Consider the following 26019-nt stretch of genomic DNA (forward strand, 5'->3'; position numbering starts at 1 on the left):
AGGGGAGAGAAAAGAAAGTTAAATACTTTTACAACTTTAAAATTAGGAGGCCATTTTAAGAGAATCAAAATGCAATGCATAAATGTCTGCAGAATATCAATATTGAGGGCCAGATTCTGATTTACGTGAACACCAGAGCTATATAAACATGCCTTGATCTAAATGAGAATCTGGCTCAGACAGTAGCAAACAAAGTGTGAAAATACAACGGTGGTAGTAAAGTTTACAACAATTATTCTCAATCTAATCAACCACTACTATAAGAGCTGTATTCATTGGTGTTTGTAACCCCAATACAGCGATAAACCTTCCAAGCTACTGTCATCACACAATATCTTCCTTTGTGCTTAAAGTGGGTGTGCCTGTATTCACCAACTGCTGTGTGCTCTGATTGGAAAGTTGTTTTGTTTTGCAGCGAACAACGCGGAGGTGAAATCAAAGTGTTTTTTGTCCCTCTGCCCTTCTGCAAGCTACTTTGTGCCTGCAGAGAAGCTGGCTGGCTGCCTTTAATTTCCCTGCTTTCCTGTTCATGTGCATGGAGAGTGAAAGCTCCAAGATTGCTCATTTTGCTCCCCAGGAAACTGTTGGAGGATGCTGGGTGGATGTTGCTTTGGAGGCAGGGGGTGGACAGAGAATGCTTCAGAGATTTTCTGGGCATTTGTTACAAACGTACATCATAAACTGAAAATAACATTAGTGTTTGTTTAAAAACAGCATGGTGGCTAGCTAAAAGGCTGTCTAAAGCAGAACACTGTGCATAACTCATCTCCTGGACCCTCTAGCCCACTTTGGCATGCTAGATTCAGCTAAAAACCCCCTTCTACACGCCGAGTAGGGAAATCAACTGCTGCAGGGGCTGGCAGGGTTTAAGTAGTTTGTTTCATGGGCTCTTCAAAAGGGTGGCTAGTGCTCGCAACCACCCTGCTGTTCCCGTACTATGAAGGAGGAGGAGGATACTGCCCAGATTGGGGAGGGATGTCCCCATATGGAAAAAGTTGAGAACCAGTGGCTTAGTGGTAATATTGCTGCTTACAAGGGCAAAAAAGCAGAGTTTTCCAGAGAGCTCAGTGCACTATCACTACCAAATTCACAGTCCATTTTGGTCTATTTCACGGTCATAGGATTTTAAAAATAATAAATTTCACGGTGTCAGAAGGGCAGCTGCTGGTCAGGTGCCCAGCTCTGAAGGCAGCACCACTCCCAACAGCAGCACAGAAGTAACGGTGGCAACGCCATATCATGACACTGTCACTTCTCCGCTGCTGATGGTGGCAGCTCTGCCTTCAAAGCTGGGCTCTTGGCCAGCAGCCGCTGCTCTCCAGCTGCCCAACACTGTGAAATCTGGTCCCCCACCTACAATAGCCAGATTTCATGGGGGAGATCCGATTTCATGATCCATGACGTGTTTTTCACAGCTGTGAATTTGGTAGGGCCCTAACTATCGGTGAGGAGTCAGACCAATTGTCTCCTACCCCTCACAATGCCCGTTTGGTAGTAAAAGTGGCTAAATTGTGACTTACAATGGGGCTTTTAGTTCTCTGCTTGAAGTTACAGTACCTGCAAAAGTTGGAGTTCTAGAAGAGACCACAGTCCTTGAGGTTCTCTTTGATGATGACATCCGTGACTGCGTCAAACACGAATTTAACGTTCTGTGTGTCTGTGGCACAGGTCATATGACTGTAGATTTCTTTCACATCTTTTCGCATGTTGAGATCAAGGAACTGATTCTTGATGTAATTTCCTGCATCTTCAAATGTATTGGGACCTATTTGGGGGAAGGAAATAACTCTGCTGATAAGTGCTGATAAGTGCTGCTGATTAGGGAGACTGTCCTAATTAGAAACTCCTCAAAGCCCATGGATCTGTGGCCAGCAGAGGAAATGTGATCCTTTGTCATGTTGTTTTGAGAGAATAAAATGCATGTTAAAGAACAGGACTGGAGTGACAGCCCTGGGCAATGACAGTGTGCTTTCTACAAAAAGGTGAAGAGCGAGCAGACCTTTTTATTGGGGTGGGTCAGCCTTGTGTCAAACCTCTTTGTTCCTACCAAATCACCCAAAGGTGGTAATGCTTAATACAGATCCTCTTTTTCCCAGCTGCAGAGACCTAGCTTGATCCTAATGACTTTTCCCAAGAGAATAATTTTCTATCCATTTGTGCCTTTTGTGATACTCATTTCTTCCCATTAATTACTCAGGTTTGATTTTTTTAAAACTTGGGTGAGGATGATTTGGGCCTAAACGCTACCATAAATGGGGTAGGGAGGTAAAGTTTTTAGACCAACTCACCATCGTAATCTGGGAAGCAAATGCTGAGGTGGACCTTCTTGATCTTTTCCTCAAAGAGGTCCTTCTTGTTGAGGAACAGAATAATGGAGGTGGCAGCAAAGAACTTGTGGTTGCATATACTGTTGAACAGATGCAGGGACTCATGCATGCGGTTCTGAAGACAGACAAAAAGACCATATCACTTGTAAAGAAATTTCAGAGGTGGGCTGTGTTGTAAAGACCCTGCTCATTCTGGTTTCAGAAAGTAGGGGCGGGCAGGTCCTTGCTTGGTCAAACACATACTGAAAGTTCTCCCCCCCACTCAAGTTTCTGTGGCTTAACACGTGCAAGTCCCGACTCCCACTCAAGCTTGTTCCTCACACAGGCTGAGGCTCTACAACAGCCATTGCCTGAGCTGCTGCTGATTGAACTTGCTTTTTGATCTCCATAGATTTTGCAGCTGTAAAGGTGAGGGCAGCACTCTACTGTTACAGTGGTGAAGCCTTTGCTGGTCATAAAGCCGTGATGTTTCCTGTCTGTCGTAGCCCAGATAAGGACTCTATGGCTAGGCAGAAGCTTTAGACCAACTGGATTTTAAACAAAGCGAATCGGCACTCTTTCATGGTGGCTTTTTTGCAATTTCAACAGGACTTCAATTTTCAGATGATGCCATGACTGAAAATGTACAAGGGGGACAAATTCACTCGACTGTCCCCTCATTAGAGCGGAGGCTGTTCTGTGCCAAGCACAGTGGGGCCCAGGTCCATCACAAGGCCCTCCAGCTGCTACCATAATACTGCTAATAAAGCCCTCTTGAGACAAAGTGTTGAGAGATTCTGGTGCTGAACTTCAAGTTCTCCCGGCAGTGAGGAGAAAAGTACAGACTCAAATACAGTGGCTAGAAGCCAGCAGCCAAACCAACTGCATTCCAGCAAGTTGATTTACCTTTTGTCTTTTGCAAACTCTTCTGTTCTTTTGCTGTAACAAGCACAAGTGTTGCCAAAGAGAAAGTTGTGGGTGCTTTCTATGGGAGAATATTTATCAAAATGGCCAATGATAGGAAAGTCTTGAACTGCTTGGTTAGAGATGTTGGAGGATTCTTTTTGCCTTGAGAATCCTCACATTCCTGCTCCTCAAAGCCAGGTAGCTCAGTAGCCCTACTTCTCTCTATTGCCGCACCGTAGGCGGCTGGCTGTTTTTATGGGTTCTCACAACAGCTACTGGGGAGTCCAGAATGAAGGACTTCTGTCACTCTGCACCCTCAATGTAAATCTCTCCTAATGTCAAAAGCTAATGCCAGATTCCTAATTGCTGCAAGGCAGGCTGTGTGTGTGGGGAAGAATCAGATGTGAGAAGTCACTGTCTAAATAACTGAGCTGAGACCCCATTACTAAAATGATGGCCAGTTCTTGGAGTGCTTTGGGAGATGGCAGTGGGTATGTGCTCTGAGCCATCGCCTATGGGTCTTCCTGCAGCAACCACAAGAGGAGTTGCAGGTGCTTTAGGATAGGCCAGCCCTGCAGAAATCATCCTTTCTGATCACTACAGTGCCCTTCACAAAGCAAGATTGTTCTCTTATCCTCTGGGTTTGCAAGTCAGCTGTGCTAGGAAGATCTTCCTTGAGAAAACTAGTACACGCTGGCCCAAATATCTGCTATGGCACTATCACAAGCCACTTCTAACTCTACCCCCTGGTAGTATGAGCACCCCCAAAAACAATGGATCACAACACACCCCAGAGGCAGAGAAGTCCTGTCCCCACTGTATAGAGGAAACTGAGCCATAGGGTAGATTAGGTGACTTGCCAAAGGTCACACAAGGAACTTTGAGGTGAGAATTAAACCCAAGTTTCCCATGTCCTAGCCACTAGGCATTTCTTCCTCCTTCTCTTCTTGCTCCCAAGGGCTTGAACATGCAGTGTCTCTCATGCCCCTTGCTTGTCTAGAAGGGTACCAGAGTAGAGACTTGTTTCAGCATCTTGTGAAAGTCTAAAATGCTGCCCCCTGGTTTGTCCCTTCTGAGTCGAACCTCTGAGAAGGAGAGGGAGGAGTTCAGTCTCCCCCGTCCATAGTCTCTTGTCTGCTAAAAAGAGAACTCTCCACAGGTTGTAGACCATGTTCTCTGATTTGCAAACCTCCTCCAAAGCAGTTTGTTTTAATAACCTGCAGGGCCAGGGAGCCCTTCTGCATGAATCCATCCTGAGGGAGGAAGAGAAGTAGGTGCTCTGATTGAAGGATAACCATCTGCATGCAGGAGGGCTACTGGTGTGTTAATGAGCTGGCTTCCCTCAGACGGCTGCTCATAGCAGGGGGAGAGAGTACCAGAGGCATCTTGTTACTGTTTTCTGCCTCCTCATCGCCAGCTTTCTCTGCTCTTCACCCTCTGTGTGGTGTTTGAAGGAGAGGCTGAGAGCCCCTATGGAGCCAGCGCCCTGCCTGACTAGCGGCATCCGAAACATTCCCCACAGGCTGCCTGCTCTGATTTTTCCCTTGATGCTGTTTTTACGTGAAATGGGGGCTCTGGAGAGACTCTTGGTCAAGGAAGCTGGAGGCTGAGTAGCATGTAAGGGGAGCTGCTGTGAAAGTCCACCAGCCCTCGGTTTGGCCTGCAGGAACCAAATGACTGGCACTGCAGGAACAAGCCTGGATCCTAGAGTTCACTCTCCTCTTGTCTTCTCTTTAAGGAAGTCCCAGAGCAAGATGACCGGGACGGATGCTCTGTTGGATCCCAGCAGTCAGAGATGGATAAAACCCTCTCCCTGCCAGGGGGGGCATCAGATCACCAGTGTCTGATGGAGCTGGAGTATCAGACCCTGGGGCAAAGGAACTAGACTGCAACTGAGGAGATGTGGGTTCTGTTCTGTGCTCTACCCCACATGCCCTCCCTGTGTGAACATGGGCAGGTCTCAGTCTCCCTGGTTCTTAGGCCCCAACCTGTGCAAGGGGGAGGATGATTCATTATTTCCACCATGCTGTTTGTCTGTTCGGATGGTCAATGCTTTGGGTCAGGGGCTGTCTCTACTGTTGGTCCATGCAGTGTGTAGCACTGTGGGGACCCTGGTCTTGGTTGGGGCTGCTAGGAGTTACTGAAATACAAATCATCCTAAGAGTGGTGGTGGTCTGATTTAGGAAGGCTCTCTGTTATAAACCAAAATATGCTCCTCAGTCCTCTTTGGGCCCTGTTTGCGTGACAAATCTCAGGCATTGTTCCACAGTGAGGTGTTGATAGAGGACATTTGGAACAAATTCACAAACTAAACAGTAATAAGTCACCAGGATCAGATGGGATTCACCCATGGGATTCACCCAGGAGCTCGAATATGAAGGTACAGAGCTACTAACTGAGGTATGTAACCTATGGCTTAAATCATCCTCTGTACCAGACGACTGGAGGTAGCTAACGTAACACCTATTTTTAAAAAGGTTCCAGAGGCAATCCTGGCAATTACAGGCTGATAAAACTAACTTCAGTACTGAGCAAAGTGGTAGAAACTACAGTAAAGAGCAGAATTATCAAACACAGCTGAACACGATTTGTTGGGGAATAGTCATCGCAGGTTTTTGTAAAGGGAAATCATGCCTCACCAATCTCTTAGAATTCTTTGAGGGAGTCAACAAGCATGTGGACAAAGGTGATCTAGAGGATATAGTGTACTTGGATTTTCAGAAAGCCTTTTGACAAGGTCCCTGACCAAAGGCTCTTAAGCAAACTAAGTAGTTGTGGGATAACAGGGAAGGTCCTCATAGAGCAGTAACTGGTTAAAAGACAGGAAATAAAGGGTAGGAACTGCTTGGCAACAAACTCATCGAGTCCATGGCCAGGAGGGACCACTGTGATCGTCTAGTCTGACATCCTGTAGCACACAGACCAGAGATCTGCCCCGCATCGTTCCTAGAGCGGAGCTGTTAAACAGCCCACCGGCGATTTACAAATGGTCAGTGATGGAGAATCCACCGTGACCCTTGGTCAGTTGTGCCAATGGTTAATTACTTGCACTGTAAAAATTGTATGCCTTAGTTCCAGCCTGAATTTGTCAAGCTTCAACTTCCAGCTACTGGCTCATGGTAGGCCATTCACTGCTAGAGTGAAGAGCCTGTTGTTAAATATTTGTTCCCCAAATTGGTATTTATAGACTGTAATCAAGTCACCCCTTTACCGTCTCTTTGTTAGGCTAAATAGAGCTGCTTGAGTCTGTCATTATAAGGCATATTTTCTAACCCTTCAATCATTGTTGTGACTCTTCTCTGATCCCTCTCCAATTTATCAACATCCTCTTTGAATTGTGAACTCCAGAACTGGACACAACGTTCCAGCACTGGTCACACCAGTGCCAACTACAGAGGGAAAATCACCTCTCTGCTCCTACTCGAGAGTCCCCTGTTGATGCCTCCCAGGATGGCATTAGCCTTTCTGGCCACAGCATTGCACTGGGAGTCAAGTGCAGCTGATTGGGGTTTATGGTGGACAAATCTTTTTCTGTCTCTGCTTCCCAGGGTAATGAGGGTGCCCCTTGGAGAGGGGCTCCAGCTGCAGTTGGGAGCCAGGTTCAGAGTGGTGGGGTGGATTGGGCCCATCTGTGGCTGCCTTCCCCTGCATTGCTACACAGTGAGCAAGCAGTGGGTGAATGGACAATGATTTTTCCATCCATCAGTTACGTAACTGCACATATAAGCAGCAGAATTATGAATAGCTTTTCATGGTAAAACTGCCAACTGTTCTAAGGGATTTCTTCAGGTATGGGTGCACCTGTTTAGCTGCAGCTTGCTGCCTGGCTAGTTCTGCAAGCCATCGCTGACTCTCTGATGCACTTACGTTCAATACAGGGGCATCATTTCCTGTTGGTTGGTTTGTCACTCATAAACTTCAGTTCCTCCCTACACTGACATCTGACCTTCAGCAACCAGGGCAACCACTGACTGAGGGGAACCCTAGCCCCGTGAAGTCAATGGGAGCTTTGTCATTGACGTTAGCAGGGCGAGGATTTCACTTGTTCTGTCCCCACACAGGATGTGGTAATTCTCCTAGAGTTTCTCAAAGCTGCAGTCTTGGCCATGCTGTTTGGCTGTTGTCCTTTTTCTAGTTCCTACATAGCTACATACCTTTTAAAAACAAAAGAGGTCATCTAGTCTGACCTGCACAGCACAGGCCAGAGAACCCCACTCAGGGATTCCTGCACCCAGACCCATAGCTTATGGTTGAGCTATCGCAGAACTTTTAGGAAGAGATTTTGATTTAAAGACTCCAGGCTAGATCCACAAAGGAATTTAGATCTCAAACCCCCACTCACCTGCTGCTTAACCCTGCATGTGCCTAAATTCCTCAGCTTCCACTGGTGGACATGTGCAAAGCTGCTAATTCCTGAGACCTCTGAGCTGCCTGGCCCGATCCTCAAGCGAGGTGTTACCCCACCTGCCTCGCTTGCTGTGCCCAATCTTATGGTCATGCTCGGAGCATGCTAACCCACACAACATATGGTTCCGATTCACCCTGTATTCAATCGCTCAGTGGTTCGAGCACTCACCTAGAAGATGTAGGTTTGAATCCCTCTCTGCTTCATTCAGAGCAGGGACATGAACTTGAGTCTCCCCGACCTCAGCTGAGTGCCCTGACTGTCAGGCTCTGGCATGCTCTGGGGCGGGTGTCTCCGTTTCTTCTGGCGAAGCTGTTCCTTATGTGGAATAGTGAAATAGTCACTGATCCGGAGAGAGAGAGACTATAGCCCAGGGGTTAGTGCACCCTCCTGGGAGACCCAGGGTCCCGTCCCTGCTCCAAGGGCGATTTAAGTGTTTCAGACAAAGGAGAACAGCTTCAGCAGGAGAGGTCGAGAGAGACCTGCCCTGGAATACACCTCAGGGCACATAGCTGGGAGATGGATGACAAGGGTCCAAGTTCCTGCTCCGGATTAAAGTGGGGATTCAAAGCTGGATCTCCCACATGCCAGGTGAGTATTCTGCCTATTGGGGATGGCATCCCAACCCCATGGAGTTAGGTCACTGAGGCAATGCCAAGCCCCTGCTCTTCTACTGGCCAGCTTAGGTGGCTCCCTGCTCAGATTGCTGGGTTCTGTGAATCCCATTCTTACCCAGCTCTCCCAATGCATCGTATAGGGAGCCTGGGCCCCTGACCCGGGGCTGAGGATTCCACTGAGCAGCTGTTAAGCACTGCAGCGCTTTGTCTCTAAGCCCCCCATGCCAGCATGTGCCCAGGTAGGTTGTCTTAACGGTTAAACATCCTGGCTGCTAAAAATGTGCACCTTCTATCTAGTCTGCATGTGTCTAGCCGTTGGGTCTGTCTGCCTTTGTCTGCTAGATTAAAGATCCTCTGCCATTGGAAACCTCCTTGCTCAGGAGCTTCCGGGCTGGGATCAAGTCACCTCTTAACCTTCTCTCGGGCAAACTAAACAGACTGAGCATCTTTAGTTTCTTGCTATGAAGCAGGTTTCCATGCTTGTGGCTCACGTCTGAGCCCTTCCCAATTTCTCCTCTGGACTTTCCACGTTCACTTCCTAGTTTACAGGTTCTGAAACTGATGTGCCAATTGCTCTGCAGCAGGGAGATAGGGCTGAGGATAAAAATGCCAGGCCGGCCGTCCAGGGCCCTCCGCTTGCTTTACAGATGTTCCATTGAATTCAGCCCCATGCTAACCCTGAGAGGTAGGGGCTATGATCCCTCACTGACAGAGGCGGAAGCTGCAGAACAATTGAGTGTGTGTTTCCAGAGGGGCCAAGCACCCGCCACGCCTATTGAAATCAGCGAGGAGTGTGGGTACTTCTGAAAATCCAGGCATCCGAGATCTGCCCAAGGTCACACAGGGAACAGAGCTGGGAACAGTATCCAGCTCTCATACCTCGTGCTTTAATCACAAGCCCATCTTCCTTCTATTGATTTCTCATGCCCTCTTGAAAGGCAAGCCATTGGGCAGCCCCACTGAAATATCCTTTGCCTTAACCAGCTACGGGATGTCACTGTGCTACCTGAATTGGTTTTAGTTGCTAGCTGCACTGGCTGGAAGAGGGGCATTTATTTTCAGACATGAGTTAATCTGATGTCAGGCAAGTGCTATTTTGCTTCCTGGATTTGCATCAGAGCAGCACAGTGTAAACCACGAGCTGACGTTCAAGGCTCTTCATGGCTCTGTTGCCTGCCTGCACCTCCCTGTGTTCCGGGCAATACAGGCACTTCACACCAAGCAAGTGTCTGTGCTGGGGAGATGCTATTTTCTTAAAATCTGGGTGGTGGCTCTCAGATGTCACCCAGCTGAGCTGGGAGTTTTGTCCGTTTCCTGGTGCTCTGAAAACGGGGAGAGCAGCTGCCCAGCTGTGCTCTGGTGGCAGAGGACAGAGGTCTCGGTGCCATCAGCAGCTAGGGATTGAGAGAACATACCACTTCATCATCCTCTACCAGCACCATGTCGTAGGCGCTGAGGGCTCCACAGAAGATAATGCAAGTCACGCCTTCAAAGCAGTGGATCCACTTCTTGCGCTCTGACCGCTGTCCTCCCACGTCAAACATCCTGTGGAGGGAGTAATTCTGCTGTTGTTAGATAGCCCCTTCCCAACCAGAGCACCGAACACAGAGGCAGTCCCAGCACCCACCGCAGAAACCCAGCCCCTGCCCAGTAGGATGTGGCAGCTCTGTATATGAGTGCAGAGGGCCAGATCCTTAGCTGGTGTCAACTGACAGCGCAATGGCGCTCTGCAGATTTACACCAGCCAAGAAACGTGCCGTTTAGGATAGGATGTGAGGAAGATTATCCCAGCTGGAATTTGGCCAGGATACCTGGGTCGGTGATGCCACCAAAGGGGAGAGGGTCACACGTGCACATATGCTCACCTGAAGTTAAGATCTTTGACGGCGAACTTGGTCTCTATGATCCCTGTGGTCTTCACTCGAGATCGTAGTACATCCTGTTCATTGGGCAGGTAATCGAGGGCTGTGATCCGATCCAGCTGGTTCAGGTAGCTAGGCAGGAATGCAGAGAGCTGTTGGGAGCAGCCCTAAGGGATCGGGAATATAGCTATCGTGTGTGGGGAAGGAGGTCTGGGGTAAGGGGTTATCAGTGAGCTAGCAATCATAGGAGAGGACAGTGGGAAGGTCCAAGCAATTCTGCTAGCCTGAGGGAGAGAGGACTTCTTTCTAGCCCAACTGTAGAGCAAGAAAATCTCAGTTCATGACTAACCAGGGTCAAAACGTGCACATCCCTTCTCACCTGCATTGCAGCAGCATCTAGGAGCGTGGGCCATGACCCCCTTGTGCCAGGTGCTGAACACGCAGGGTCTGCTATGATCCAAAGAACTGACCATCTAACCCTAAGACAAGGGACAACCGACAGAGACAGACAGGTGGACCCTGCTGGGGGGAGGTGATGGAGCAGCTCCATTAATGCTGTGGTCTGGAAAGCCCGTAACCTTAAGTTCCAGCATCCACAGTTGCTCCTCCATCCTGCTGTTGAATGGGACGGTGCAGCTGCCGCAGCCTGCGAGGGAGCTGCATGGCAGGCCGGGGTTTATTAGGTCAGAGAGTGGCCACATTTGGATCAGCGGCGTGAAAAATGACGTGTGTTCCCTGCAGCGTTCCCTGCAATGTGCCCACGCCTCTGCTCTGCAGCCGTTGTGCCAGGCCACGGCTCTGGGCCCTTGAGAACTATGTTTAACTAACCTGACGGGACAAGTTGCGATGGTGTTGACACCAGCGTGTGTCTAGTAACCACTGTCTTCAGTGGATTTACGCTACTGTGAGCAGAAGCAGCATTTGGCCCTGAGGCTCATTGGCCTCAGACAGTGCAGCCTGTATCGTACATGAGACAGATTGGTGGCCTGACATACCCTGGCATGTGGCATCAATTAAGGGTACAGGAACTAGGCTGAATTCAGCATCGCTTGGTTGGCTGGGTTTAACAGGGTTTTTGCGCAGAGTCAAGTAATGGTGGTGACGAGGGGCAGGCAGCCCCCCTCCAGCAGGCAGTGATAGTCGCATGTCAGTGGTGTTTAGGGGCTTTGTCTGACACAGTAACACTATCCAGGCCATGGGGGATAATCCCCTGTGTTCTCTATCTCACCCGGAGCATTCTGGGCCAAGTGGGAGCACAGAGGACCTCACTTGTTACATAGTGAATTAGGAGCGTGCATGCAACTTGATGCTTCAAAGCCATTCTGGTCTCTCTTGCTTGTCTTCTAATGCCCTTTAAGGGGCATGTACCCTTCCTTTGATGGACAAGGCTCTCCTTGGACTCAGTGCTAAAACTTCCACTGGCTTCAAAGGGAGCAGATTGGCCCCTTTACCTGGAATTTCTCCTTTCCTTCCCCTTGGCTGCTGGTGAAAAGCTGAGTCCAAGTAGCTTTACGTGGCAGTAGAGGGTGGTGGTACCTGCTCCATAAGACATCAGTCCCTTCAGCATCAGCGAAGGGGACGATTCAAGGTACTAAGCTCCAACGATGGATGAGCCCTCTGTGTCCCAATAAGTGCGTGCCCATCCCTGGAGGGTCTCGCTGTCTGGCAGGTGCTTTTCCTAATGACTGGGTCATAGGGACAGACTTACTAGGAAGCGGAGTCGTTGAGCTGGTACTCAGCTGCTCTGTCAAAACAGGCCTGGACTCCAGCATCTTTCCACAGCTTTTTTATACAGTCTACTAGCTCCGGGGGCATGGTGCCCTCCTCGATGGAATCTGCCAAATTGCACAGCTGCCGCCCATCATCCTGTAAGAGACAGAGCCGGTGAGCAGGCTGGGGCCAGAGATGGGCATGAATGGCAGACCTGCTTTGGGCCCATCTGAACAGGGTCATGTTTTGAGGGATTTTAATCTGGATTTTGAAATTTAAATTCTACCCCCACCCAACCCTGCTGATTTTCAAGAACAGCTTCCCCAGAGAATGTGGGGAAACATATCCAGAATCCTACCTGCCCAGGCCCGGGAGTGGGGAACTCAAGCTGCTCCCAGAATGCTTTCCTTAACCAGTAGACGGCAACACACCATAGCAGCATGGTGCCTGAAACAACGGAAAACCAAACTCCTCGTTCCTCTGCGAATAATGAAAGGAGCAGGACCCTCATCTCTAGACTCTCCTTCCCCACAGCTCCTCTCTCCCACACTTGGAGGTCTTGCCCTTCCCTTCCGATCTACATCACGAGGAAATGGAACCCGGCGACTGCCACTTGCCGACCGAGTGGCTTCTGGCATGCACTAGCAGGAGTGAATGAGACACACAGGCTCTGTCTACACCACAGCCTCCCAGTCCTGGTAGACAAACTTGAGCAAGCATGCTAAAAATAGCACTGTGGATGCTGCAGTTTGGGCTCGGACTAGCCCCCTGACCTTAGACCCAGGGGGTCAGATGGGCTTGGACTTACACAGCTAGCCTGAGCGTCCACACTGCTATTCTTCACACACTAGCTCGAGCGAACACCAGTGAACCAACCGCCACTTGTCCGTTTTCCCCCCCCCCCTTCCCCGGGGGGCTCAGAAGGAACAAACTTCCTCTCAGCAGCAGCAGCTTCTCCCAGGACTCCTGCATATCATAGAATCATAGAATATCAGGGTTGGAAGGGACCCCAGAAGGTCATCTAGTCCAACACCCTGCTTGAAGCAGGACCAATTCCCAGTTAAATCATCCCAGCCAGGGCTTTGTCAAGCCTGACCTTAAAAACCTCTAAGGAAGGAGATTCTACCACCTCCCTAGGTAACGCATTCCAGTGTTTCACCACCCTCTTAGTGAAAAAGTTTTTCCTAATATCCAATCTAAACCTCCCCCATTGCAACTTGAGACCATTACTCCTCGTTCTGTCATCTGCTACCATTGAGAACAGTCTAGAGCCATCCTCTTTGGAACCCCCTTTCAGGTAGTTGAAAGCAGCTATCAAATCCCCCCTCATTCTTCTCTTCTGCAGACTAAACAATCCCAGCTCCCTCAGCCTCTCCTCATAAGTCATGTGCTCTAGACCCCTAATCATTTTTGTTGCCCTTCGCTGGACTCTCTCCAATTTATCCACATCCTTCTTGTAGTGTGGGGCCCAAAACTGGACACAGTACTCCAGATGAGGCCTCACCAGTGTCGAATAGAGGGGAACGATCACGTCCCTCGATCTGCTCGCTATGCCCCTACTTATACATCCCAAAATGCCATTGGCCTTCTTGGCAACAAGGGCACACTGTTGACTCATATCCAGCTTCTCGTCCACTGTCACCCCTAGGTCCTTTTCCGCAGAACTGCTGCCTAGCCATTCGGTCCCTAGTCTGTAGCGGTGCATTGGATTCTTCCATCCTAAGTGCAGGACCCTGCACTTATCCTTATTGAACCTCATCAGATTTCTTTTGGCCCAATCCTCCAATTTGTCTAGGTCCTTCTGTATCCTATCCCTCCCCTCCAGCGTATCTACCACTCCTCCCAGTTTAGTATCATCTGCAAATTTGCTGAGAGTGCAATCCACACCATCCTCCAGATCATTTATGAAGATATTGAACAAAACCGGCCCCAGGACCGACCCCTGGGGCACTCCACTTGACACCGGCTGCCAACTAGACATGGAGCCATTGATCACTACCCGTTGAGCCCGACAATCTAGCCAGCTTTCTACCCACCTTATAGTGCATTCATCCAGCCCATACCCATACCCAGCCCATATCGCTGGGAATTGCAGGCACTCGAACAGACGAACACGTGGGGACCACCCACTCCTCCACCTTCCCCTGTCCAGGGGCCAATCAGATGTTCTAGTGATGGCAGGGGCAGCGTACTGACCCCTCGCCCTGGTTCGGCATAATCTATCCCCAGCGTGGACATGGCTCGGATGATGGCCAGGATTGACTGCAGCACGTTGCCATAGATGATGGACTTGAATTCCAGGCACTCTTCTTCCGTGTAACCATCTTGATGGATAATCCTGTGGGGGGAGGGGAATAAAGCACAGCTGTTAGCGGGGATCACAGCCTTGCTTCCCCTGCCCGTCCTCTCCCTGCAGCACAGATATTGGCCCCTTGCCCTCCAGCCCAAAGGAGAGGCAGTGCAGGGACCAAGGGTGATGTTGTGGTGGGAGTCTGCTATAGACCACCGGACCAGGGGGATGAGGTGGACGAGGCTTTCTTCCGGCAACTCGCAGAAGCTACTAGATCGCAGGCCCTGGTTTTCATGGGAGACTTCAATCACCCTGATATCTGCTGGGAGAGCAATACAGCAGTGCACAGACAATCCAGGAAGTGTTTGGAAAGTGTAGGGGACAATTTCCTGGTGCAAGTGCTGGAGGAACCAAGTAGGGGCGGAGCACTTCTTGACCTGCTGCTCACAAACGGGGAAGAATTAGTAGGGGAAGCAAAAGTGGATGGGAACCTGGGAGGCAGTGACCATGAGATGGTCGAGTTCAGGATCCTGGCACAGGGAAGAAAGGAGAGCAGCAGAATACGGACCCTGGACTTCAGAAAAGCAGACTTTGACTCCCTCCGGAAACTGATGGGCAGGATCCCCTGGGAGAATAACATGAGGGGGAAAGGAGTCCAGGAGAGCTGGCTGTATTTTAAAGAATCCTTATTGTGGTTACAGGGACAAACCATCCCGATGTGTAGAAAGAATAGTAAATATGGCAGGCGACCAGCTTGGCTTAACAGTGAAATCCTTGCTGATCTTAAACACAAAAAAGAAGCTTACAAGAAGTGGAAGATTGGACAAATGACCAGGGAAGAGTATAAAAATATTGCTTGGGCATGCAGGAGTGAAATCAGGAAGACCAAATCACACCTGGAGTTGCAGCTAGCAAGAGATGCTAAGAGTAACAAGAAGGGTTTCTTCAGGTATGTTAGCAACAAGAAGAAAGTCAAGGAAAGTGTGGGCCCCTTACTGAATGAGGGAGGCAACCTAGTGACAGAGGATGTGGAAAACGCTAATGTACTCAATGCTTTTTTTGCCTCTGTCTTCACGAACAAGGTCAGCTCCCAAACTACTGCACTGGGCAACACAGTATGGGGAGGAGGTGACCAGCCCTCTATGGAGAAAGAAGTGGTTCGGGACTATTTAGAAAAGCTGGATGAGCACAAGTCCATGGGGCCAGATGCGCTGCATCCAAGAGTGCTAAAGGAGTTGGCGGATGTGATTGCAGAGCCATTGGCCATTATCTTTGAAAACTCATGGTGATTGGGGGAAGTCCTGGACGACTGGAAAAAGGTTAATGTAGTGCCCATCTTTAAAAAAGGAAGGAGGAGGATCCTGGGAACTACAGGCCAGTCAGCCTCACCTCAGTCCCTGGAAAAATCATGGAGCAGGTCCTCAAGGAATCAATTCTGAAGCACTTAGAGGAGAGGAAAGTGATCAGGAACAGTCAGCATGGATTCACCAAGGGCAAGTCATGCCTGACTAATCTAATTGCCTTCTATGACGAGATAACTGGCTCTGTGGATGAGGGGAAAGCAGTGGACGTGTTGTTCCTTGACTTTAGCAAAGCTTTTGACACGGTCTCCCACAGTATTCTTGCCACAAGTTAAAGACGTATGGGCTGGATGAATGGACTATAAGGTGGGTAGAAAGTTGACTAGATTGTTGGGCTCAACGCGCAGTGATCAATGGCTCCATGTCCAGTTGGCAGCCGGTATCAAGTGGAGTGCCCCAAGGGTCGGTCCTCGGGCCGGTTTTGGTCAGTATCTTCATAAATGATCTGGAGGATGGTGTGGATTGCACCCTCAGCAAGTTTGCAGATGACACTAAACTGGGAGGAGAGGTAGATACGCTGGAGGGTAGGGATAGGATACAGGGGGCCCTAGAGAAATTGGAGGATTGGGCCAAAAGAAATCTGATGAGGTTCAACAAGGACAAGTGCAGAGTCCTGCACTTAGGACGGAAGAATACCATGTACCGCTACAGACTAGGGACCGAATGGCTCGGCAGCAGTTCTGGAGAAAAGGACCTAGGGGTGACAGTGGACGAGAAGCTGGATATGAGTCAACAGTGTGCCCTTGTTGCCAAGAAGGCCAATGGCATTTTGGGATGTATATGTAGGGGCATTGCCAGCAGATCAAGGGACATGATCGTTCCCCTCTATTTGACACTGGTGAGGCCTCATCTGGAGTACTGTGTCCAGTTTTGGGCCCCACACTACAAGAAGGATGTGGAAAAATTGGAAAGAGACCAGCAGAGGGCAACAAAAATGATTAGGGGACTGGAACACATGAGTTATGAGGAGAGGCTGAGGGAACTGGGATTGTTTAGTCTGCAGAAGAGAAGAATGAGGGGGGATTTGATAGCTGCTTTCAACTACCTGAAAGGGGGTTCCAAAGAGGATGGATCTAGACTGTTCTCAGTGGTAGCTGATGACAGAACAAAGAGTAATGGTCTCAAGTTGCAGTGGGGGAGGTTTAGGTTGGATATTAGGAAAAACTTTTCCACTAGGAGGTTGGTGAAACACTGGAATGCGTTACCTAGGGAGGTAGTCGAATCTCCTTTGTTTGAGGTTTTTAAGGTCAGGCTTGAGAAAGCCCTGTCTGGGATGATTTAGTTGGGGATTGGTCCTGCTTTGAGCAGGGGGTTGGACTAGATGACGTCCTGAGGTCCCTTCCAGCCCTGATATTCTATGACTGAAATGTGCCAGCTTGGCCCCTGCTTACTCCTAGGCTGGAATGCCTGCTGTTTTCCTGGCATAGCTGACTTTCCCCTTGGTGCAGAGCTGAGGAACCACACCGCTGCACACTGTGGGAGGGGAGCGCCCTGAGTGGCATCTGCTAGCAGTGTCTGACAATGTGTTGCCCCATGCAGGGGAGAAAGGGAGTTTCTTACACCCCATCTGCCCCTGTGCTGGCATTCAGCCCAACTCACAATTGGGCCAGTTGTGATCTACACAGGTGCCTTGCAGCCAAGCCCAGATGCAATGAGAGAACTCCCTCCATCGGCTGGCTCCATGAAGACCAGGGTACCAGCTTTGAAAGGAAAGCGGTCTGAGACCCATGGCATGGATTAGCTCACTGGCTCCTGGACTGACCACACATGGCTCTGCCCATGACAGAACCTCAGATTCATAGGGGAAGGTCAGATCGCATGGGACCTTCTGCAGCTGGACTCTGCTGATGCATAGAGCTCACTTGCTCCCTGTGTAACTCCGTGATGGTTTGTGTTCCCTGCCCCCCACCCCTCCCGGGGCTAACGTCAGTGACACAGCATAGCAAGGAGCAATGCACAAAGGGGGTGTGGTGGTTTCCTCCTCCTTTGTTCCCGGAGACTTGCAACCTGGTGTTTGGTATGGCTGGCCATGAACTTGCCACCAGTACCCCACATGCCAACAGTTCACATGGGATGTTCCCATACTCCATCCACTCCCTGGGACGTTCCACAGGGCACGGGTGCGGTGATGCTAGATCTGCTGTCTGTCTGTGCCGATCTCCTTGTCTTGAGGTATGTGGGAGGAATGAAACTTCCACCCCCACCCATCACTTGTAACTGAGATGGCACATGAAGAGACCCCAGCTGCTGATCAGTTCGTGCCTCGAAGCAGAAGAACTGGGCACCTTTTCCTGCTCGCCAGCATAACTGCAGGTGCTATTTTTGAGTTGTTTAATCCATTTTTATTAATCTTGCTAAGCTATTGCCAGATGGCAGGCAGCCTGGCCCAGCAGCAGTGTAGGGGTTAATCACAGTATATTCATGCCCAAATTAGGCTCCTACAAGGAAACTGCCTTGGGCTGTGTTCTGGGCAGCTAACCCTCAGCCCTACCATGGTACTCACTTCATCTGTTTGACGATTGTGCTCTTGCCTGACTCCCCGGCACCTGGAAAAGAGCCCGAGGAAACGTTTGAGTGCCAGCATTCAGAAAGAGAGAGAGAGACGCGTGCACCTTCAAGGGGACAGCAGCTCTGGAGCACTCGGATCCTTGGGCACTGGGACCAGCTTAAGGACCTGGATCCGCAGCGCTCAGATCCAGCATCTATCCTGCACTTCACTTCTGTCCCCCCTGCACCTTTCTCTGAGGCTGGCCCCTCAGACAGTGCAGCACGAAAGGATTTCTCTAGTGCAGGGTTATTTAGTGGCATATTAATGTGGATCAAACAGGTCAGTTGATCCAGGCCCTGGGCTTCCAAGAGCTCATCAAGAGCCCAGCCCAGGGAAAGGCCTTGTTTTGAGGGAGTGGTCAAACTGGGTGTCTAAGAACCAGGGATTGAACCTGCTTTTGCAGAACCAGCTGGACTCTCCCCTTCAGCGCCCCCCCCCCCCCCGAGGTGCTCAGCTCCCCTCACTGTGTGCTGATGCATGCCTGCCCTGAGCGGGATGAGCTGGGCTCTGGGAAGGGGGAGGCGCCCGTGGGGCAGCTGTGCTTTCCTGCACTGCCGCTGTTCCCCGGCATCGAGCCAGTCCTGGGAAGGCTCCGTGCCAGCCAGCCGCAAGTCACGAAGGCCTCACTGTGTGGAAGCTGGGCCAGGTGCTTCTAGCCCAAACCTGTCTCCCTGCCCAGGGTTCAAACCTTCTTGTGCCTCGCAGGGTAGGAGATGAGGAAAGAACGGGCAGCTGTGGTCTAGAGATAAGAAGGCTGAGGGGGGAACAAAGGGGCTGGCGATCTATTGCTCTCTCTGGCCACCGAGGGCAGGACAAGTAGCAATCCACTTACTTGGCAGCCAGGGAGGCTGAGGTTGGATTTTTTAGGAATAACTTTCTACCTGCAAGGCAAGTTCAGTGCTGGAACAGGTGGGCTCGGGAGGCCAGGGGGCTTGAAAATAGGTTATAGCCATTGGGGTGGGCCTGCCTCAGCATGGGAGGATGGACTAGGTACCCTGTTGAGGTCCCTTCCAGCCCTGTAGTTCGATAAGGGTATCTAGCCTCCACTACTTGGCTGCCCTAACTCTCCTGTCCCAGCTCTTGTCTGGATGCTTGGTATTCAGATCCTTCACTACTCTCACACCTCCAGGATACATCTGCCAGAGCAATACCCTGCAGCTTCCATCATCCTTCCACACCCCCTTGCCTAAGTCTGCAAGCGCCCCCCTCCATCTACCTAACCCCCCTGCAGACTATGTGATGCACTGTCACTGAGCCCTCTGCTCTGGCTCCTGTCCCACCTGCTCCTCAGTACTGAGCCTTGCTGGTCTGGTGGATCAGGGGAACATTCCAGCCTCCATCCACCCCTGCAGTCAGCAGGGCCTGAACAGTTTTCTCAGGCCTAGGGAGACCCCCCTGTGCCTTGCTCATGCCCCCTTTTTATTCCTCAGAGGCTCCCCCCTGGTTTGACTCATTTCCCTGGCCCAGGAAGGCTGAAGATCCCTCCCTCCAGAGCCCATGAGCAGTGCTCAAAGGCTAGCTGCTGGGGGGGGGGGGGGGGGCACTCAAGAGCTATGTCCCCAGCTGCTGTTGGCACAAAGGACCTGTCATTGCTACGGGGTCAGGGGACCTAGTTACTCCATAAGCCCCCCATCAGTGGAACCCTACACAGCAAGCCGGGCCCGTGTGTCTGTCATGCTGGGACCATCATACTGTGCCCCAGCAGGGTAGAAAGGACCATGTCGGGCAGCCTGAACTCAGCCTGGAGCTGGGATTCCCTGCATGGTAAGGGCCTCAGCCCTTGGGCACACCCAGCCCAGCCCCGCGCTTTGCTTTTCTTAACCTCCCCCTCCTCTCTCCTGCCTCCATTCTCATCGCCTGCCCTTCAGTTCTCGGCTGCAAGTGCCGGGCATCGCCTCATCTTATCGTTTTAAGCAGCTTATTCCAAACCAGGAAGCTGCTTAGAATTAGGGCCTAATCACACTGATCCCAGCCTCCCTGCCGTCACCTGGATGAACCTTGCGGTGCTGCGCAGAGTCAGACGCAGGCTTCCTGCCCCTGCAGTGCGAGCGGCAAGGCAGCCGCGTTGTAACCTAGAACTCCAGGGAGCATTCGCCCCAGGAGCTGCGAAGGGTGGCTCTGGGCTGAGACGGCCCTGCTGGCCTCATTTTGCTTGTAGGAGCCGGGTGGGAGGCTGGGTTTCCAGCAGGGGCTTCTACCCTCAATCTCAGTTCTCCGCTCAGGTGCCATCTTTCCTAAACCCTCACCAGTCACCCTCTGGAGCAAGGGTTTATTCTGCTGCCTTCACTCTGGCACGGTTCTGACGCAGGCTTGGAGTTCTCTCCAGGCATGGGGGGCGAGCATAGGAATCACGGAGGGTGGCTTAGGGCACCCTGAGCTGCAGACCAGGACTGACCCCCCAGTGATGAGTTCCTGGGTGGAATGGTGCAACTTGGTGGCCCCTCAGACCATTGTGTGCATCTAGTCTGAGCTGATGCCACGCCCAGGCCAGAGACCTCAGCCAGACATTGCTGCATTGATCCCATCTCTTCAGTGTGAGCTCCTTTCTTTCAGGAGGAGACATCTGATCTTGACTGGAAGAGGGTGGTGGTGAATTACCCTCGCTGATTGTGACACTAAGCCGAGATGGGTTGGAGGAGCCTGTAACTGGGGGGTTTCCCCCCACCCATGACCATCCAATGGCCTAACCTTCACCCTAGCACCTGCTCCCTACCTTCTGCATCTCCTATGTCCCCTCCCTGGGACCTATCCATCCCTCACGCCTCCCCCACAGCTGCCTTGAAGAAGACACTTGGGCCCCTGCTGTGACCAAGCAGGGCCCCTTCTAGCTGACTTTATGTGCACACTTGTAAGATTTGGGTGCCCCAGACTTTGCCATGTGCCAGAGTGAGCAGCAGCTTCACTGGGCAGCACAGGCCCAAAGGAAGCTGTGCTCTGAGCTGGAGCCCAGGGGAAAGGAGAGGGGATGCTGTAGGAGAACAAGAGCAGGCTGGAGAATCCCGCTCCATCACTGCTTTAGAAGGACTAAACCGTGCGTGCTTTCGGCATCTCCTAGCAGGCTCCCTTGCCTCAGCAGTGCTGGGCTGACAGTGAGACCTGCCCCAGTATTCTGCTGTTTGCAATATTCCACTCATGGTCTAGTGCCTGTAAAAGGGCTGAGAGAGGCGCCTAGTCCAGCAGTGGGATCACCCCATTTGCTTCAGCTTGCAGCTCGGAGATCAGCAGAATTGTGAAGCCTCCAGCTGGTGACTCAGTAATGCAGACTCAGAGCACAGGCCCTTCTGCCACTGGGATATTCGGCTAAATTGAGGCTTTTAGTAGTCAGGTAAAATCAGTGTGTTCAGAAATAAAGTCCAGCCCTTTCTATTCACACTGCTTATGAAGTTTTCTACCAACAAGCAGGTAACAGACTCAGTCACCATCACCCTCTGCCTTTCTCTAGGCCAGAGATCTCAAAGTGCTTCATCAGTGTCTAACGAGCTGCGGTTTGATCCTGCATTGCCTTGCTCACCACAGTAGCCTTGCTGCCAGATCCAGCCCTTACACCTCACCCACAGTATGCGTGGGGGTAGGGATAATACTACCATCCTGTTTTACAGATGGGGAATCTGTGGGTCAAACAGGGAGGCTGCAGCAGACCTGGGGCTAGAACCCAGGTGTCCTGATCCTCTGTCCTATGCTTCAGCCACTAAACTCTCATGTGAAGTGAAACATTACATATATGTCTTTGCTTGTCATTTTTGGCCAGAACAATGACTCTCTGATCAATTCCCTTTTCACACATGGCCTTTGGTGAGTCACCAAATCAATCCAAAGCCCTCCCCCCCCGATGCTGAAAGACCCAGGTATGTAGTTACCAAGTGGTGACACCAGCCACAGCATTCCTATTTCCACCCCTACCGCCCCTTCTGGAAAATTACAAATAGATTTTAATCCCTACTGAGGTGCTGCCCCCTTCACCCAGGCTTCTCTCAAGAGGGTGTTTGTGACCTCTTGTCACATCCGATTGGCTGAGAAATCTCTGTATCCCAGCTAATCGCTTCAGTTAGGAAGTCATCAAACTAATGTGAGCCCATCTGGTGCTACTTAGGAACGGATCCTCCTCTCAGTTGGAAAAAAATGAGAAAAACAACAACAAAAAACCCAGGGTGACCATATCTCTGAACCCATGGACTGAAACAGCCAGACCAAGCCCTCCTGCCCTGGTCCTGCACTGCATTTCATGCTCCCTCTTCTCTTCTCTTCTGTCTCCCATCCCTTGGCCACCAGCAGATACTGCCATTTTCTAATCCCTTCACGTAAACTGATTGTCCTCAGGCCCAGCAACAATAACCCCAGTTTCTCCTTTCTTGCCCCACCTCCCCTAGCTTGGCATCACCATGTCTCATCTGGGGGTTGCCTTCTTCCCAGGCTCTGCTTAGCCAACAGAGAACTACAGGTTAACCATCCCCCTCGTACCCTGCATTGATCCCGAATCACCAGAATCCCCTGCTGGGCCATTCTCTGCAGACTGCACATTTATTACATGCATGGAGACCAGCTCTGAGTGGTACAGAACCACTTCTCTGCCCGCTCATTTCTGGATCCACCCCGAGGAGCTGAGGGTGCCCCAGGCAAGCTGCAGTGTTGCCCAGCTCCCATGCTTACCTAACAACAGCAGCTTGACTGTCTTCGCCTCCTTGTCTCCATCTTCCTGGAGTTTCTTCTCCAGCTCCTTGGACCTTTTGGCAAGTTCTTTATCTTCAGCGCTCGCTCCACTTCCCATCTCGGCGTCTTCCTCCTCTAGCTCCTCTAACTCCTCGAGCTCCTCTGTCTCTTCCAGCTCTTCACCCTAGGTCACTCACCCTTTACGGGGTGGGGAGAGAGAGAGAGAGAAAAAATATATCTCTTTTGCCCAACCCCGCACAGCACCAGAGAAGGGCTGCACGCCGCAGGCTGGCTCTGGAGTTCCACGCCGGACAGCTGCTAGCCAGAGACTGCTACGAAGGCAGCCTGGGAGCCCTTCACCTTGCCCCTCTCCCTTAATTCCCCATGGATGACCCACTTTCTGTCCTACGGATTGGGGACTTTTTATCTCACCATGTGACCTGGGAAATCCAATTAAATGAGCCCAAGATGGCAAAGATTAATGCCTGGGAACAGAGAACACTGGACGAGGCTGCGGGTGGGGCGGAGAGGTTCATTATGTAAGGGGGAAGGGAGAGCGACCCCCATCCTGCAAGCACACGAGGGAAGGAATCCCGCTGCTGCAGGGGCCCTGCGGTGTGTGACTTGGAGGGCCCCAGGCCAGACCCATAGAACTGGAGAGCTCTAGATGAAAAATGTCAGCCGGGGCCTGCTGGGTAAACCAGCCTTCTCCCTACTGTTGCTCCAGATCTGGAAGAGGCTGTTTAGCAGCCGAGGGGAATAGCCAGCACCCTAGCAGCTGGGGCCCTAGTACCACAGCGATGGGTGCGTTAGAAATTCATCGATCGTTGGCTAGCTAGTAGTTTGCACACTTCATAGCTTCTGTCAGCTGAGCTCCTTGCCCACCCCAGAGGCTCCTGGCTCCCCTCCATTTCCCCCACAGGTTCTTTGGGTGCCACTCTCCTATTTTGGGGACTCCTCCTACCCCTCCCCCATGCCAGCAGCTCTATGTGTCCCCCTCATTCCCCTTTCTTCCCATGTCCTCCATTCCCCACTTTCCCACCATGGCAGGGACTCTGTGCCCCCATTCCCTCTCCAACGTATGCCAGTAGCTCTGTGTGCCCCACCTCCCCCATACCAGGGTCCTCCATTTCCCACCCCCAGCCAGGGGCTCTGTGTGCAGTCCCATGCCCCTTCAGTCCCCCAGTCTTATTTCTATCTAGGAGATAAATAATTCAAGGGATCACATGTTAACGTTTCTTGGGAGGATGGGTAGAGCTGAGCTAGCTAGCAGGGGTTGTGCTGGAAGGTGGCAACACCAACTGGTTCTTTGATCTATAGATGATGGCAGAAGTGGTTGAAACAGCTGGGTCTGCTAACCAGATGAAAAGGTTCCAGGTGTTCCCCATTTTTCCCCTTCCGGTTGCTGAGTTTTCACCAAAATCCACACTGTTCTGCCCATGAAATTCCATTCCCTGAAATTTTGGAATTGGTCAGATGCAGCATTCAAATGTTATCACGTTGGAAACGTACTAACAGCCAGACAAACACCAAGAGCTTCTCTACACAGGTTGGTCCCCCGCCCCACACACACACATTAACTATTGTTTTGGATTAAAATGGCCAGTGTCTGTCTGACACAATCTGTCTTTTTCTTTTTCTTTCTTTTTAATTATCTGGCCACTTTTTGCAAATTGGCTAATCCATTTTGCAAGTGGATTGAGTCCATTTTGAGATGAGTTAGTCCAGCACAGGTCTGTGTGGACATATCTGTATTTTGAATGAACAGTTCTGCCTCTGGCAGTCCTCCCACTACTATCCCACACTGCACTGTTTTGCAGCTGGATTGGCCTGTCTTTTTACCTCCGTACCTTCTACTACTCTGGCATTGACTGGATGTCCCCTCCCAGTTTAAACACTGGCATGCCATCACCTGTGCCCTGTCAGTGTACACACGGCCAGAGACACGTACCCCTCTCAGTGGTGCAGGGGCCATGCCACATACACCCCCAGGGAGCCGTGCAGAGATCATGGATTTCCTTGTGAGCTGGGGATGGCCTAGTCCTGTCTTAGCAGCTACCGTCAGACTACCCAGATATACAAGTCTGTATCGAATCCAGTGACGGACAGGGGTCACTCCCAGGACCAGTTCTAGTGCCACTCCACAGGCAAGGACAACCAGGCCTTTGGCATGGTCCCAGCCCCTGCCCCTCCTATCACAAGCTGGACCCGATTTTTGCCAGGCGGAGGCGTCCTGTTGTTCTGTGGACAGCACTGGAGGCCCCCAAGAGGCCATGTCGTGAAGTAGGGTGGCCTCCCACGGAGCCAGAGAGGGAGGAGCTGCTCTCTGCGACGTGGTGGACGGAGCCAGGCCAGGCCTGACCCTCCTGCTGGAAGCTAAGGGGCGGGACAGGACGTATAAAAGGTGGGTATGGGGCCACTAGCTCAGTGGAGTCTGAGCCAGGGAAGGAGATGAATGTCCCAAGCCTGCTGCAGATCCTGGGCCCAGCTGAGGAGCACCCTGACCCCGGAGGAAGCTGAGAGTGGCGAGGAGCGCATGGGAATGCCGACAGCCCAATACCCCGCTGAGATGGAGGACCCCATGCCTACGGAACCCCCCTCCCAGATGCCGGTAGGAAGCAGCCCAGGGAAACCAGACGGTGGTCCGGTTTTGCTGTCAGAACCCGAGTCAGCGTGTTGCCGTGGGATCCCTGCTGACCCTCTGCCACTGTTGGGCCCAGGGCTGGGACCCGGTGGAGTAGGGTGGGCCCGGGTCTCCCTACCCCCTGCTGCTAACCCAGCCCCTGAGGTCGCAGCCTCCCCACCTTAGGTCAAGAGACCTGCATTTGTCTGCCATACGCCTGAGCCAGGATGTTGCTCTTCCCTGCCTCAGGGCCTAAACCCAGAGACTGTTTGGTGCTCCACCTTGCCTGAGGGTCAGAATCACCCCAACCACTTTGCTACCCTGCTGTGCCTCGCCAAAGGGGCCTCTGGCCCTGGCACTTGACCTGCTAATCCCCTGAGAATGGGCGGTGCCCCAAGGAGTAGTGAGGCGGCGTGGCCTCCCGCTGAGCCAGAGGGGGAGAAACGACAACTAACCCACTACGGGCCGGCCGGGATCCCAACCAGGACCCTGATGTGGAAGAGGTTTCCCTGGAGAGCCAGGATCTCTTCCCTAGGCAAAAGCCTGAGGAAGAGACGGCTCCTGAAACCCAGATGGGCACCCAGCCTGCCAGTGCTGGGATGGGGAGCTCTGCCAGTCCCTATTGTGGCCTATATAACAACACAGCTGTATGTGGGGATATATGATGGAGTGTATAGATGCCCACATGGATGAGGAAGGCTGCAGAGAGTCTCCCTGTGTGGCAGGTCTATCGATCCTGTGTGG

General features: G+C 51.5%; 1 protein-coding gene across 1 annotated transcript; it reads right to left on the reverse strand.

The window, feature by feature from the left end:
* Positions 1-1574: 1574 nt before the first annotated feature.
* On the reverse strand, positions 1575-22770 carry GNAT2 (G protein subunit alpha transducin 2). Its single transcript, XM_074936442.1, has 8 exons — positions 22653-22770; positions 17961-18003; positions 14003-14144; positions 11805-11962; positions 10100-10228; positions 9650-9779; positions 2289-2442; positions 1575-1765 (listed from the first exon to the last, which is right to left on the reverse strand). The coding sequence occupies exons 1-8, from the start codon at positions 22768-22770 to the stop codon at positions 1575-1577; spliced, it is 1065 nt and encodes a 354-aa protein (XP_074792543.1).
* Between the last annotated feature and the right edge of the window lie 3249 nt (positions 22771-26019).

The sequence above is a fragment of the Natator depressus genome, chromosome 21 (genome assembly GCF_965152275.1).
Source record: "Natator depressus isolate rNatDep1 chromosome 21, rNatDep2.hap1, whole genome shotgun sequence".
Taxonomy (NCBI): Eukaryota; Metazoa; Chordata; order Testudines; family Cheloniidae; genus Natator; species Natator depressus.